This window comes from Pteropus medius, unplaced genomic scaffold, assembly GCF_902729225.1.
Source record: "Pteropus medius unplaced genomic scaffold, Ma_sr-lr_union100, whole genome shotgun sequence".
Taxonomy (NCBI): Eukaryota; Metazoa; Chordata; class Mammalia; order Chiroptera; family Pteropodidae; genus Pteropus; species Pteropus medius.
In genome coordinates this window covers 25,086,155-25,102,357 of record NW_024349801.1, presented here as the reverse complement: position 1 = coordinate 25,102,357, position 16,203 = coordinate 25,086,155, and the positions used below count along the sequence as shown (strand labels likewise).

Below are 16,203 nucleotides of genomic sequence, written 5' to 3'. Positions count from 1 at the left end.
GACCCAACCTCTCTCTATGATGTAATTGTTGGGTCTTTACAGCTGGGGCAGTTCAGGGTGGACACTATTTTTGATGGATGGCCGAAGGTCCCCTTCTTCATTTATAAGTTTAACTTGCTATAAACTAATCTCTCTTTACTCTCTCTCTGTCTTTATCTTCCCTCCCAATCATCCTCATTCCCAGGCCTTCTCCTTATTCATAGGTTTCAACAAGAAGAGTATTGGGAAAGAGGCCCCTTGTGGTTTCCATATCATTATTCCCGTAATAACTTAGAACGTGATTATTTTCTGAGCATCTTTTCCATATGCCTTAGGGTAGTGTGGACAAGATTAGGTGTTCTAAGATGTCTGGAACTTCCCTGTGAACACACGACTGCATACATGGGATTGAATTTATTTACTTATTTCTTTTTGTTTTCCCTAGGTGAGAGCTGAAATCATCACAACATTTTCACTCTGTGGATTTGCCAATCTTAGTTCCATAGGAATCACACTGGGAGGCTTGAGTGAGTTAATTCATTTTCCCAGCTATCCAATAAGCCAGCCAGATTCCACCTTCTGTGGTAGGCAGTCCTGGTGCTTTGGTACAAGTTGAGACCAGATAAAGAAGCTGATGTGGAACTGGCCCAGTCAGATGGCAGTTAAATTAAAGTTAAGGCAACCATTCTACCTGACTATATATGGAGTCCGGGCTGGGTTTACAATCTCAACTTATGTTATTTTTTTCCCTTTTGATAAGATGCCCAAAAGACCAATTTTATTTTCATTTTCCCTTTGAGGAAGATTATAATAATATTATTTTTATTTTGCCATTAAATGGGCATGGTGTACATATAAGTAAAGATATTTTGTTTTTTATTCAGTAGCGAAGGTGTTTTCTGAAATTGGGCTGCTTACCAGTTGTCTTCATAGAAGTAGGAGTTGCACAAGGAATCAAAAGACAAATAAAAGCATCAGATGCACAAGGCAGATACATAGTAAGAGGGAGGGGTATGAAGTGTTGGATTAAAAGCTACAGATCTCCATGTGTGGGAGAAGTGAGTATTTGAAGCAGACACAGATACATTTACACTGCTGAATACATTGCTGAATGTGGGTGAGGGCTGGAGGAAATAACATGAGGAAAGTGGAGGAAACATGAGGAAAGTGGAGTTGTCTTTGAGCATAGGAGCAGGGAAAATGACTAGCAGATTCCAAGAGATTGAAAGATGCAAGTTAGAAACAGTATAAGAAGAAATACAGCTCGGTATGTCTATTTTTTTATAGTATTCATATTCTGGGGGAGAATCATTAAGTTGATTTATTTGGTAGCCGATTGAACAATTGAAAGGTAAACAATCTTTTTTCAGTTTATCTTTTTCCCTTTTGTTAAATACTTGTCTGTACTGTTCTAATTCTGATGCCTGATTACTGTCTGATCGTGAGAAGGCCATTTAGTAGTGGTATGTGCATCACGTGACTAAATGTTGCCCTCTTTATCGCTCTGGCTCAAAACAGTCCATTTAATTCTGGTCCCAGTCTAAAACTGCAGATGTGCCTGTTTGGAGCAACCTGCAACTTTGCTTGATCCATATATATATTGGGAATGTTCCTGGAATCACTGAAGTTAGGGTCAGACACAATCTTTGACCTGGGAATGTCAGTGTTAGTGACCCATCAGGACTAATGCATATCCATTACTGCTTAGGGTACTGCTGGCCAGCCTCTCTGGTGGTTAGTGGTAAAAATGCTATTCATCTGCTGTGTTTTGTTCTTCTGCATTCTTCTAAATGGGGGGCTCATGGGGTATACTTGTTGTCTGGTGGGAAAGAGATCAAATTATTTTATTTTGTTGTCTGCAGCATCGATAGTACCCCACCGGAAGAGTGACTTGTCCAAGGTCGTGGTCAGTGCCCTCTTCACAGGGGCCTGTGTATCCCTTATCAGTGCCTGTGTGGCAGGTAGGTACCTCAGCTTAGTCTCTTGGCAGAAATCTCTTACTTAGATTCTGACAAGATCTCTTTCAGAATATTGATTTAACTATCCATCTCACAGATGCATAGAAAAGGCACCTAATCTACAACATTCTCAATTCACACCCAAATTATTAAGAGCCTCCAAGAACATGTGTAAAATCTTCCCTTAGTATCTCTGTCTCCTTTATCCAGGAATCCTCTATGTCCCCAGGGGAGCTGAAACTGACTGTGTCTCCTTCCTAAACACAAGTTTCACCAATAGAACCTATGAGACCTATGTGTGCTGTAGAGGGCTCTTTCAGAGGTGAGTGAGCCCCAGGATTCCTGTTCCCTCCTCTTACTTGCTATCCTCCGCTCAGAAATTATCTGGGAGTGGGAAGAAATAAGGTCTTGAGAATAATCATGTGGATGCTGAATACAGTGTTTATGAAGGACGATTGGTATTTGTGGTGGTCTAGGTCTATGTTCTCTTTTATTAGATGCATCCTCAGTATTCTCTTTAGTTTGAACAAGTGATAGATTTTACCTATATTGGTGCGATATTGAGAAGTGGAGGTACAGGTGAAGAAGTACAGAAGTGTGGTTTTCCTGATAAGAAGACACTGTATTTATTGTGATTGGAATATAGATAGGTTATAAGTGAAGACTTGGCAATATCTTAAGTGGCTAAAAAATTATGGGCTTCTTCAGACAGAAATGATGACCGAGAGAGGATAAAGTCGAATTGATAAAATCACGATGCATTCAGACAGTGTAAACATGAACTGATTTACCAATTTCTGGGATGTTATATTCCTCATGTAAAGAACTTGGAAGTCACCGTTCTATTCTAATGACAAGTGAAAAACTAAGCAATCTGAAAAATCAGTAATTCTTCTTGGATTCATAAGAGAGGTGAGGATATAGGGCAAGATTGGAGAGACAGGTGAATACAGGGAGTTACGGAGAGAGGTGAATACAGGGCGTCATGGTTACTGGAGCAGAGACTCACGAGTGGAAAATGCCACAGAAAGCTATGCAGGGGTAAGAAAACTTGAAACTTCAATGGCTGGAGGCTTAGTGGGGACAAACTCTGGGGTGGGGGCAGTCATAAGGGTGAAATCTTTGTGAGTTTTACCTCCAGAAGCTAGATCAGGTTCTCACAGTAAATAACCAGCAAAAATGTCCTTGTGCTTCCGGTACGGGGAGAGGGAAAAGGAACCATTTTGAAATACACCAGAGCACTCTGGGTTTTTGTTTGTTTAACAAGGACTGCCCTTGGGGGAGACTGGTTAAGCAGAGCCTAACCTGCTGGGATATTATCAGAGACTAACTGACCTGGGAGGAGGGAAACACCCAACTTCAGCCCACTCTAACCAATCCTGTCCCACCTGAGGAGGGGGAAGAAAACTGAGAAGGACTTGTGAAGTTCACCATCCAGAAACACAGGCTTACTAAAAGACTGACCTAGTCACAGTACTAGAGCATATACTTCCCCTCCTCTCACATCTTATTACCATTGCATTACTAAAAGCCTATTGACAGCAGTTTCTTTTATGTGTACATCATGTCTGGCTATCAAAAAGAAATTATAAGGTTCACTAAGAAGCAAAAATCACATTTTGAAGAGACAGATCAAGCATCAGAACCACACATGGCAAAGATGTTGGAATTAATCAGATTGGGAGTTTTAAACAACTATGATTATATGCCTAGGGCTCTAATAGATAAAGTAGATGGCATGTATGAACAGATAGACAATGTAAGCAGAGATATAGGAATCTTAAGAAAGAACCAAAAAGGTATTCTACAGATGAAAAAGCGATGTAACAGAAATGAAGAATGCCTTTGATGGGCTTTTGGTAGACTGGATACAACCGCAGAAAGAATCTTAGAGCTTGAAAATTTATCAATAGAAACCATCAAAACTGAAAAGCAAAGAGAACAAAAAGTGGAACAAAAAAACAGAACAGAATATCCAAAAACTGTGGGACAACTACAAAAGGTGCAACATACGCATAATGGGAATACCAGATGGAGAAGAAAAGAATAGAAAAAAAAATTGAAATAATAGTGATTAAAGATTTTCCCCAAATAAATGTCAGACACCAACCCACAGATCCAAGAACCTCAGAGAGCACCAAGCAGATTAAATGCCAAACAACTAGACATATAATTCTCAAACTATAGAAAATCAGAGATAAAGAAAAAGTTCTGAAAGGAACCAGTAGGAAAAAAAAAGAATATATTATTAAGCTAAAAGAACTAGTTATAGGACAGATAAAAGGAAAGATTTGATGAACTAGAATGTTTGGTTCTACCAAAGCAAAAGATGTGTGTTGCAGTGATACACAGGTGAATAAAGAGAGTTCTGGAAGATGGGGCTGAAATACCTCAAAGGCCTTGTTCAAAATGCTAAAGAAGTTAGATTCTGACTTACAGAATTCTGAACACTGGTATGATAAGATGTTTTTTTTAAAAAGATCATTCTCATAGCCATTTGGATAACAGGAAGACCAATAAACACACTGCTATAATCATCCAAATGAGATGGTACAGCTAATGCTAAGTGATTGTGAGGACGAAGATACACTAGACCAAGGAGAATTTGTAGGATTGGTCATTGCTAGATAAGGGGGAAGGGTGGGTGAGGAAGGGAAAGGAGTCTCAAGTAACTGTCACCTTTATGGCTTGGGCAAGTGGGTCTAAGGGGTGCCATTAATTCACTGAGAAGAGGACTAGTTCCAGGAATGAGAGTAAAGGGGAGAGATTACAGCTTAGCTTAATTCAGTTGGCTATGTTGACTTGGAAGTACCTATGAGACCACCATGTGAAGCTACTCACAGCCAACTGGGATCTGGGGTTCAAGAGAAAATCAGAGCTGGAGATATATTTGGAAGTTATCATTAAGTGTGTGATCTGTTTACTACAAGATAGATGTTCGGGTACTATGCTACTTAACAGGTTACTATGCCAAGTTAACAGATATTACCCTCTTGTGTTTGGTTATCATCAGAGTAGGCAACCAACATCCTCTGGAAAAAATAACCCTTTTAATGTACTATTAAAGATGAATTAAAAACTAGATAGATTGGCATAGTTTTGATTCCTATGTTCTTATTGCAGTTCAGTGGATGTCACTGTAAGCATAATCTAAAGTAAATGAATAAAAAAGTGAAATTTACTAATTTTTATTTAATGAGTTGTCTTTCCACCACTAAAATTCTCTAAAATAATTAATAGAATACTCTTTCCTGCTCATTTCTGCCTCTAAAGCTGCAACTGACCTTTTGTCTGTAGTTACTTACTGAGTGTCATTACCATCGAGAATCTGAAAGTATAATGTTTTTGTCCAATCTATTTATTCTAAATAAGTCTGGAGTGACTCCAGACCTAGATGGCAATATAGGAGGCTCCTGAATTACTCTCCTCCCAGCTACCAAATGTAGCAGTATGCATGTAGTAATTCCCTCTGAGAGAACCAGAAACTAGCTGAGTGACTCCTACACATTGGGCAACTGAGAAAATACCTACAGTGAATTGAATAAGAAAGGCTAAGACACGGTCTCACCATAAACCCCACCCCTGGCACAGCACCAATCAATCAAAGGGAATTCCCAACTCTCAGATTCTCCTAGAGAGTGAAGGGTTTGGAGTACTATCTAGTGCCTCAGCTTTTAAGTCCCCCCCACCCCACAGGGAGAGGCTCCCCAAACACCCAGCTCTGAGAGCATATGGGGCTTCGGTTCCTGAGTCCCACAGAACTATAGAAAACAAAGAAGCAGTTCTTAACAGGCAGAGAGCACTCATTGAGGCTGTCTGCCAAGGCTCAGTGCAGAGGAAACCAGCAAAAATGCCCATCTCCCAGTCTTTGCCTGGAAGCAGTTTGACTGCATACTTTCCAAATTGCTGGGGGTCCAGCTTCTAATTAGCACACCTCTAAGTTCTGACTGCACTCCTTCTCAGAGCTGAGCAAGCTGATGGGCACTGCCCCCATCTTCTCCCTCAGGCTTGCTCCAATGATAAAACCAGGTCATCAGTGTCTCTTTGGAAAGAGCTTATATATATGTCTGGTGCCATGGCTTTTGTGGCTACTGCCCAAGGGACAAGCCCCCAGATCACTGGGCTCTGATAGCCAACGTGGCTTGTATTCATGAGTTCCACAGGACTATAGATGATTTAAAAAGATGTTTTTAATGGGTGTGTGTATGTAAGCACTCCCTGTGGCTGTCCCCCCAGGGCTCAGTGCAAAGGGAGCAGGCAAAAACACCCATCTCCCAGTCTTTTGCTGGAAGGGGACTGACGCATCCTTTTAAGCCCTTGCCTTAGCGTCCAGCTTCTAATTAGCACACATCTAGCGGATGACCGTGGTCCTCCCTGAAGCCCACTTTCTCCCTCCAGCTCACTCCAACAATAAAACCAAGTTGCCAGTATCTCACTGAAAGAGGCTTATATACACATCTAATGCTCCAACTTTTATCGCTGCCACCCAAAGGACAGGCCCCCAAATCACCTAGCTTTGAGAGTAAACCAGGCTTGGATTCATGAGTCCAACAGGACTATAGCAAACAAATACCCAGTTTTTAAATGGGCACGGGAGCAACCCCCAGCAGCTATACACCCAGGCTCAGCAAAGAGGGAGCAGGCAAAAATGCCCATCTCCCAGTTTCTCCATGAAATGGCCTTGACTGCATACTTTCCCAGCTGGTATTTGAGGGTCCAGCTTTTAATCAGCTTGCATCCAGGTGCTGACTGTAATCTTCTTTGGGACACTAAAGAGACCCACACTGAGACACATTATAACTAATTTGTCAAAAGTTAAAGACGATTTAAGATTTCAAAAGCAGCAAGAGAAAAATAACTAGTTATGTACGAGGGAGCCCTCAGAAATCTATCAGCAGATATTTCAGAAGTGAGTGAGATGATATATTCAAAAGAAAAAAAACCTAACCGAGAAAACTTTACCTGGTAGAGTTGTCCTTTAGAACCCAGTTATACGCTGCCTATAAGAGACTCACTTCAACTTCAACTTCAACTTCAAGGACACACATAGACTGAAAGTGAAGGGATGGGAAAAGACATTCCATGGAAATGGAAACCAAAAGGAAACACAGGTAGCTATATTTACATCAGACAAACAGACTGTAAGCCAAAAACAGTAACAAAAGACAAAGTCATTACAAAATGATTAAGAGTATATACCAACTGTAAATATTTATATACCAAACATAGAGCACTTAAATATATAAAACAAATATGAACATTATTTCTGAATGGAGAAATAGATAGCAATACAATAATAGTAGGAGACTTCAGTATTCCCTTTTAATGGATAGATCTAAACAAAAACTCAACAAAGAAACAGTGGATTTACATACATTTACAGAACAGTCCATCCAACATCAGAATACATATTCTTAAGTACACATGAAAATTGCCAGATGGATCATATATTAAGCAACAAAACGTCTTAATAAATTTAAGAAGATTGAAATCATATCAAGCATTTTTTCCAACCACAATGGTATGAAACTAAAAATCAATTAGAAGAAAAAATTGGTAAATTCATGAATATATGGAAATTAAACAATATGTTCTTGAAGAATGGGTCAAATATGAAATCAAAAGAAATTTAAAAAATTTCTTGACTTATCACAAGGAAAAAATTGTAACTATGTAAGATGATGGGTGTTAACTAAACTTATTGTGGTAATCACTTCAGAATATATACATATATCAAATCATTATGTTGCACACCTTATACAATGTTATATGTCAATTATATCTCAGTAAAACTAGGAAAAAAACTTGAAAGAAAAAATCTTCAGACAAATGAAAATAGAAACACAACATGCCAAAACTTATGAGAGTCAGCAAAAGCAGTTCTAATAGGGAAGTTCATAGCAATCAACAGCTACATTAAGAAAAAAGAAAGCTCTCGAATATAAAATGTAATTTAACATCTCAAGGAACTAGAAAGAAAAACTAAGCCCAAAGTTAGAATGAAGGAAATAACAGAGATCAGAGCAGAAATAAATGAAATAGACAAAAAAGACAATAGAAAAGATCAAGCTAAGGGCTGTTTTTTAAAAAAGATAAAAAACAAATCTTCAGCTAAGAAAAAGAGAAAGACGCAAATAAAATCAGAACTGAAAGAGAAGATATTACAACTGAACACAGAAATACTAAGAAACTACAGTTGACCCTTGAACAACATGGGTTGGACTGTATGGGTTCACTTATACATGAATTTTTTTCAGTTGACTGTAGTTCAATTGACCCAAGCATTTCAAACCCAAGTTGTTCAAGGGTCAGCTCTGTGTTTGGGAATCCACATATACATAGGGCTGACCGTGGCTACACGTGGATTTGTGACTGCTCAGGAGGTTGGCACTCCTAACTATTGTGTTGTTCAAGGGTCAGCTGTACTATGAACAATTATATTTCAACAAATTAGATAACCTAGAAGAAATAGACAAATTCCTAGAAGTATACAACCTACCAAGACTGAATCATAAAACAAAAATCTGAACAGACTGATTACTTGTAAAGAAATTGAATCAGTAATCAAAAACCTCCCAAAAAAGAAAAGCCCAGGACTAGAAGGGTTACTGTGAATTCTACCAAAAATTCAAGGAAAAATTAATACCAATTTTCTCAAACTCTTCCAAAAACATAAGGAGTGAACACTTCAAAACTCATTTTATGAAGCCAGCGTTACTCTGATACCAAAACCAGACAGTGACATTACAGAAAAGAAAATTACAAGCCAATATTCCTGATGAATATAGATGCAAAAATCCTTAAGAACATATTAGCAAACAAAATTTAACAGTACATTAAAAGAATCCTACACCATGATCAAGTGGGATTTATTCCTAGGAATGTAAGGATGTTTCAACATATACAAATCAATAAATGTGATATATTGCCTTAACAAAATGAAGGATAAAAATCATATGGTCATCTCGATAGATGCAGAAAAAGCATTTGACAAAAGTCAGCATCGTTTCATGATAAAAACTCTCAACAAATTTGGTATAGAATGAATGTATTTAAAAATAACGAAGGTCATAAATGAGAAGCCTACACATAACATCATACTCAGTGGTGAAAAGCTTAACACTTTCCATTAAGATCAGAAATAACACAAGGATGCCCACTCTCACTACTTTTATTCAGTATAGTACTGGAAGTCATAGCCAGAGCAATAAGGCAAGAAAAAGAAATAAAAAGTACCCAAATTTGAAAAGAAAATGTAAAATTGTGTCTGTTTGTAAATGACATGATCTTATATATATAAAACTCTGAAGATGCCACCAACCCCCCCCAAAACTGTTAGAACTATGAAAATGAAAACAGTAAGTTGTAGGATGCAAAATCAATATACAAAAATCAGTTGCATTTCTATACATTAACAATGAAGTACTGGAAAGAGAAATGAAGTAAATAATCCCATTTATAATAGCATCGAAAAATACTTAGGAGAAAATTTAACCAAGGAGATAAGAGATCTGTATACTGAAAACTATAAAACGCTGATGAATGAAATTGAAGAAGACACAATAAATGGAAGGATGCTCTATATCCATGGATTAGAAGAATTAATATTGTTAAAAGGTCCATATTACCCAAAGCAATCTACAGATTCATGCAATCTCTATCAAAATTCCAAAGGCATTTTTCATAGAAAGAGAAAAAACAATCTTAAAATTCATATGGAATCATAAAAGACCCCAAATAGCTAAAGCAATCTTGAGAAAGAAGAAACAAAGCTGGAGGCATCATACTTCCTGATTTTAAACTATATTACAAATCTCTAGTAATCAAAACAGGATGGTATTGGCATTAAAAAAAAAACAAACCCACATAGATCAATGGAACAGAAGAGAACCCAGAAAAAAATCTATGCATATATGGTCAATTAGTTTTCCACAAAGGAGCCAAGAATATACAATGGGGAAAAGACAGTCTCTTCAATAAATGGAACTGGGAAAACTATATCCACATGCAAAAGAATGAAATTCGACCCCTTTCTTATACCATACACGAAAATCAACTCAAAATGGATTAAAGACATGAATGTAAGACCTAAAACCTTAAAATTCCTGGAAGAAAAATTAGGAGTAAGCTCCTTGACATTGGTCTTGGCGATGGTTTTTTGAGTTTGATGCCAAAAACAAAGGCAACAAAAGCAAAAACAAACAAGTGAGACTTCATCGAACTAGAAAGTTTCTGCACAGAAAAGGAAACCATTAACAAAATGAAGTCAATCTATAGAATGGAAGAAAATATTTGCAAACCACATATCCGATAAGGGGTTAATATCCAAAATATACAAGGAATTTATAGGAATTTATACAATTAAACAGCAAAAATATAATATTAACAAAAATTTTATATCCAGTTAAAATATCGGCAGAGGAACTCAATAGACATTTTTCCAAAGAAAACATTTAAATAGCCAACAGGTACATGAAAAGGTGCTTAATGTCACTTATTAGCAGGCAAATGCAAATCAAAACCACAATGATATATCACCTCACGCCTGTTAGGATGGCTATATAAAAAAAAGACAAGAGGTAGCAAACGCTGGCAAGGATGTGGAGAAAAGGAAACCCTTGTACACTATTGGTGGTAATGTAAAATAGTACAGGCAGCATGGAAAACAGTATAGAGGTTCCTGAAGAAATTAAAAATAGAACTACTGTATGATTCAGCAATCTCAGTTCTAGTTATATATCCAAAGTTGATGAAATCACTATCTGTACACCCATGTTCATGGCAGCATTATTCACAGTATTCATGGTATGGAAACAACCCATGTGTCCACTGATGAAGGAATGGATAAAGAAAATGTGGTATATATATGCCGTAAAATATTATTTATCCTTATAAAAGAAGGAAATCCTGGTATTTGTAACAACATGGATGAATAATTAAGCTAAGTGAAATAAGTGTCACAAAGATAAATATTGCATGGTATCACTCATATGTAGAATCCAAAAAAAATTTTTTTTTAATTGAACTCATAGAAACAGAGTAGAATGATTGTTGCCTGGGACTGGTGGGTGGTGGAAATAGGGAGAGGCTTGGATAAAGTTAGAAGATTTCAGATATAAGATGAATCAGGTCTGAGGTTCTAATGTATAACATGTTAACTACAATTGATAATACCATGTTATGTGAAATTTGCTAAGAGTAGAACTTAAGTATTCTCACCAAAAAAAAAAAAAGGCAAATTGTGAGGTGGTAGATATGTTAATTAACTCAATGTTGGAAATCCTTTCACAATGTCCATATACATCAAATCATCACATTGTATACTTTAAATATATTACAATTTTATTTGTCAATTATACTTCAATAAAGTGGAATAAATAAATATATAAATAAGCCTGAGCTGTTCTCCTTTCTCAAGAGGAAAGTGGCTCTGTAATACTGCTTCACTTTTTAGAATAAATTCAATTCTCAGTCACATTACAAGACATAAGTTTTGCCTCAGTGATGTTTGGAAATTCCCAAAAGGATGATGGTTAGGAATTAGACGCTGATACAGGGTTTCTTGGTAGCATTATCTTGGGCATGAATGAGAAAATACACTTAATTCTGTCCTATTTAACTGGTCATTGTGATCGGATCCATTTACAGGTTTTTGTTTTCATTTTTTTCCAGCTGCTTGGTAAACTTATTGATACATCTTGTTGTATTGTTTTTATCTGACCCATTATATCTCTCTCTGGCTTTTCATTTCAGTACTTCCCTGAATGGTACCAACCCTCCTTCTTTTTCCGGTCCCTGGCAAGATAAAGAGTTCAGTGCCATAGCCCTTGCTAACTGCTGTGAACTCTACACCAATGCTGTGTGTACCTAAGGCTGGTCCATTTCCATAATAGTCTTGATCTTTACAGCTTTTTGATGGTAAAAGTATTTACGTACCCAAGAGTTCCTACTCTTCAACTAACTCACCATGATCTTTAACTGTAAATGTGAAAATTTTATATTGGTTCACTGTATGCCAATAAAGAAAAAAAGCATTTGTCTTTCCATTATTTGGCTGAACCAAATAGGAAATTTCTATGGGCTCTGTCTGAGCTTATATGTGAAATAATAAACATTACTATATCAAAAACATATCTTGCAAATCTTGCTTGTAGTTGCCATGTTAAAATTATGTATTTAGTCTGCTATAAATGTGATTTGGTATGTAATATGTACTGAGGTAAAAAGTTGTTTTTCCTGGAGTTTTGTGGATGAGCTAGGTTTATGGTACTAAGTGTATATAGAAAAATTACATGAGTATTTAATAAAATTTTTTCTGATTGTCACACATTTGTAAACCTGCAAACTCTTTAACATCATCACATGGTAAACGAGAAGTATTCCAGTATGCAAACTTGTAAGGAACGTCCATTTCTTAACGGCCCTTACTTTGTTTTAGTATTCTGCTTGAGTGCCATATTTGCTTCATGTTTACAGGGAATCCTTTAAAACAGTGGTTTTCAGTGGGAAGGAGGGGGCAATTGTGCCTCCCAGGGGACATCTGGCAATGTCTTAACACATTATTAGTTGTCACAACTGGGGAGGGGGGGTTCTGATATCTGCTGGGTAGAGGTCAGGATTGCTGCTAATCATCCTACAATATACAGGTTAGCCCCCAAAACACAGAATTCTCTGGCCCCAAATGTCAAAAGTGCTAATATTGAGACATTCTGGTTGTAAATATTTAATATATTTCCTATATCTAATATTATTTATAATACTAATATTATAGCCTTAAAGAAGAGTTTCAAAAAGATGTAGGGTTCCTCAAAAATTTAAACAATAAATTACCCCATGGCTGCACAATCCCATTCTTAGATATGTACCCAAAAGAACTGAAAACAGGTATTTAGACAAGTACATGTACATGCATGTTCATAGCAGCACTATTCATAATAGTCAAAAGACAGACACAGTCCAAGTGTCTATCAGTGGCTGAATGGATAAAAAAATTGTGTTATATACACACAATGGAATTTTATTCAGCCATAAAATGCATGAAGTGGAACTTAGACAAGATTATGCTAAGTCAAAGAAGCCAGACACAAAGGCTTATTTTCATATGATTCTATTTTATATGATTCCATTTATATGAAATATTTAAATGAGATAAATCTATAAAGACAATACAAATTGGTGGTGTCAAGGGTTGGGGGAGTGGGAAATAGGAGTGACCACTTTGCGAGTATGTGGTTTTACTTTGGGGTGATGGAAATGTTTTGGACTAGAGTTGGTGTTTGCACAACACTATCAGTGTACTAAACATCACTCATTTGTTCACTTTAAAATGATTAACTTTATGTTATGCGAAATTTCACCTCAATAAATTATATATATATTTAAAAACATGTAGATACTTGTATGTTCCCTTAGCTAATCTACCTTCTTATGCTTCACAATTACCTGAGCTCAGAACCTCTTGGTCTTCTTTCCAGTCTCCAGTCCTACCTCCTATTTTCCAAAGTTGAAATAAAAGAAAACGAAGCTTCAATGAACTGCTTCTTGATCGCACTGATTTTGACCCTAGCCTGGTTTCTTTCTGAGAGGCAGCAGAATGCAGTGGTTGGTGGAACTGGATACTAGGCCAGATTACTTGGGCTCTGATTCAGGCTCACTTATCTCTGGGTGATCTTGGGCAACTTTCTTAACTTCTCTGTGCCTTAGTATCCTCATATATGAAGTGGGGATAATGGGATCTACCTTATAGGTAAAGATTGGCTGCTCACCGTAGTAAGACCAATGTAAGGGTTTGATACTATTATTTCTATTTAAGGAGCTCAGTTCCCGGCTATCAATTTGAGTTGCCCATGCAATTTAGTTGACACAAGGAAGCAGGCAGCACGGAGGGAGCTCCTAATCTCCTTTCAGGAGGAAGGGCTGGCTTTCTAATTCTATTTCCCATTTAAAGCAAATCCAGTCTAAACTCGCGCATTTAAAAGGCCTCGCTGTAACATAAGAAAGCACGACAATCTTCAACACCATCACCTGCAGAAGAGTCTCACAAACAGGAGCGAACAGGAAAGGCCGGACTCAATGCGACGTTGGCAAAAGCAACGCCAGCTCCTGGGGCCAAAAGGGGCCCTGAGGCGAGAATCAAGTTGACCTGGGTGGAAGAGGGCTGGGTAGGCCGGGGTCGGTTGCGAAGCGAGGGTCAATCCTGGGAAGCGCGATCTGTCAAACTGGGGCAGCATCCTGGGGGCGGGGCCAACTAGCGGACTTCGCCATCTGGTAGCGGACACGGCGCATGCGTTTGGCTTCTAGGCGCCTCAGGCAGAGAGAGAGGAAACTGAGGAAGAAAGTGGTAAGAGGAAAGACAGGGAGGACGAGGAGAAATGGGAGTTGTGAAATAGGGCTGTGTTGGGATGTGGGAGTAGCCGTGTGGAAAGGGGACCATGGGATGAGGAAAGGAGAGTGGCCGGCTGAGTCACTGAGTGGGTAAAATCTGTTCTCTTAAACACTAACCATAAATTCTCCCATGTGCATATTGTTTCACAACTTCCCGTTTTTGCTTAAGGTATGTGAACGTCTTTTTAGGCTAGTATATATGGCTCTACCTCATTCATTTTACTGGCTACATGGTATTCTATGTAAGGAGGCACCTAAATTATCTGTTTCTCTATTAATGACCATTTAGATCAACTTATATTTAACCAATCATCTCTAGAAGCCTAATAGGTAGACAGAGTTTGTATTTGACTCCCACTTCTGACTCTTCTTTAGATGACAGACTATTCTTGGTGAAAGTCCTTGGCTAAGCTATTAGTTGTCGAGCATTTAAAAGGTTATCTCCTCTGTGGGAGTAATTGACTTTTAAGACAGGAATAAAAAGATTAAGAGCTAAAAGATCTGGATTCAGAGTCCTGGCCTGAGTCTCTTTCCAGCCATGTGAAAATTCTTAATCTTTCTGAAGCTCAGTTTCCACTTCTGCATAATGAAGGTGTAGATACTCATATCTATCTTACAAGTTGCTAGAAAATTAAATTAATAATGTATATGAAAAAAACACAGTCTACAGCCATGCCACCTTGAACGTGCCCAATCTTGTCTGATCTCGGAAGCTAAGCAGGAGTGGGCCTGGTTAGTACTTGGATGGAAGACTACCTTGGAATACCAGGTGCTGTAGGCATTTAAAAAAAAAAATTGTATAAATAGTAAGGTGCTCCAAAGATATTCTTTTCACAAGTAGTTAAAGTGGAAGGACTTTAGAGAGCCTTTATTCCTTTATACGTGAACATTCACTCAGCACTTATCACACTCCTGGCATTGCTTAATGATATTTACATGTTTGTTCCCTCCGTCCGCCCCCCCGCCCATTTAATCCATGCAACAAGCTTTTAAGGAAGGTATTATTATTATCTCAGTTTTCCAAAGGCGGAAAGATAGGCTTAGAGAGATTAAGTTGCTGCCTAGAGTCACATGGTGACAGAGCTGGGATTTGAGCCCAGAGTCTGTGTAACTCCAAAGACCTTTCTCTTAACCACTGTGTCTGTTCTCATACCATCCCAGCCTTCCTGGCCTTCCTTGTGCTTGCTCCAGTCCAGTGCCTCAAGGTCCACTTGTTCAACCCAAGTGACCTCATCAGCTTCTAACATATTTATACTTTCTGAATTACTTGTGTACAAATCATGTCTTGCTGTGTGGCATCTTGTATTTTTGTCTTACTTTGCTGTTTGTCTTATTGTTGTCTTCTATTACAGCAAGTAGAAAAATGGTTGCCATGAAATCTAGCAATTTCCTCAAAGACAAAATTATCTTTATTTAACAAGTTACTTTTTTTCAACTCTTTGAATATGGAGCTTCACGTGGGAAGAGATCAAATCTATTTCATTACTAAAATTTGTCTTGTTACTAGGAGCTAGCACTGCCTAGCAAAAAAAAAAAAAAAAAGTGTTAATATTGGTTGAGGAATAAAAAAGATGAAACTCCAAGATTTGGGCCTGAATACCTGGGATAAAACAAAGGGAGAGAAAATGCTAAATGAAACAACATATATAAAGCATGTATACTGCCTGGTACAAAATAAGCTTCTAATTAGTGTTATTATTATTACATAAATAAAATAGAAATGGGGTGGGACTTATGAGTAGCAGGTAGAAAAAGGAAAGGTAAAAGAAAAAATGGAACAAAATGATGCTGAGCTAGGCCATTTGTGAAGAGATGGCCAGTGAGGGTTTCTCAAAGGCAGAAGTGGGCAAAAGGCATTTAGGAACAGGGTTACTTGATATTT

The 16,203-nt window shown here is 37.7% G+C and overlaps 1 protein-coding gene and 1 pseudogene across 1 annotated transcript in view; both read left to right on the top strand.

The window, feature by feature from the left end:
• Positions 1–12,262, top strand: part of SLC28A2 (solute carrier family 28 member 2) — a 30,387-nt gene extending 18,125 nt beyond the window's left edge. The window contains exons 14-17 of the mRNA XM_039888242.1: positions 425–506; positions 1,842–1,940; positions 2,148–2,259; positions 11,691–12,262. Coding sequence (XP_039744176.1) covers positions 425–506; positions 1,842–1,940; positions 2,148–2,259; positions 11,691–11,808 — 411 coding nt within the window. The 3' untranslated portion in view covers positions 11,809–12,262. The remainder of the gene's footprint in view (positions 1–424; positions 507–1,841; positions 1,941–2,147; positions 2,260–11,690) is intronic.
• Positions 12,263–14,983: 2,721 nt separating this feature from the next.
• LOC120580967 (uncharacterized) lies at positions 14,984–15,102 on the top strand (annotated as a pseudogene).
• The last annotated feature ends 1,101 nt before the right edge of the window (positions 15,103–16,203 follow it).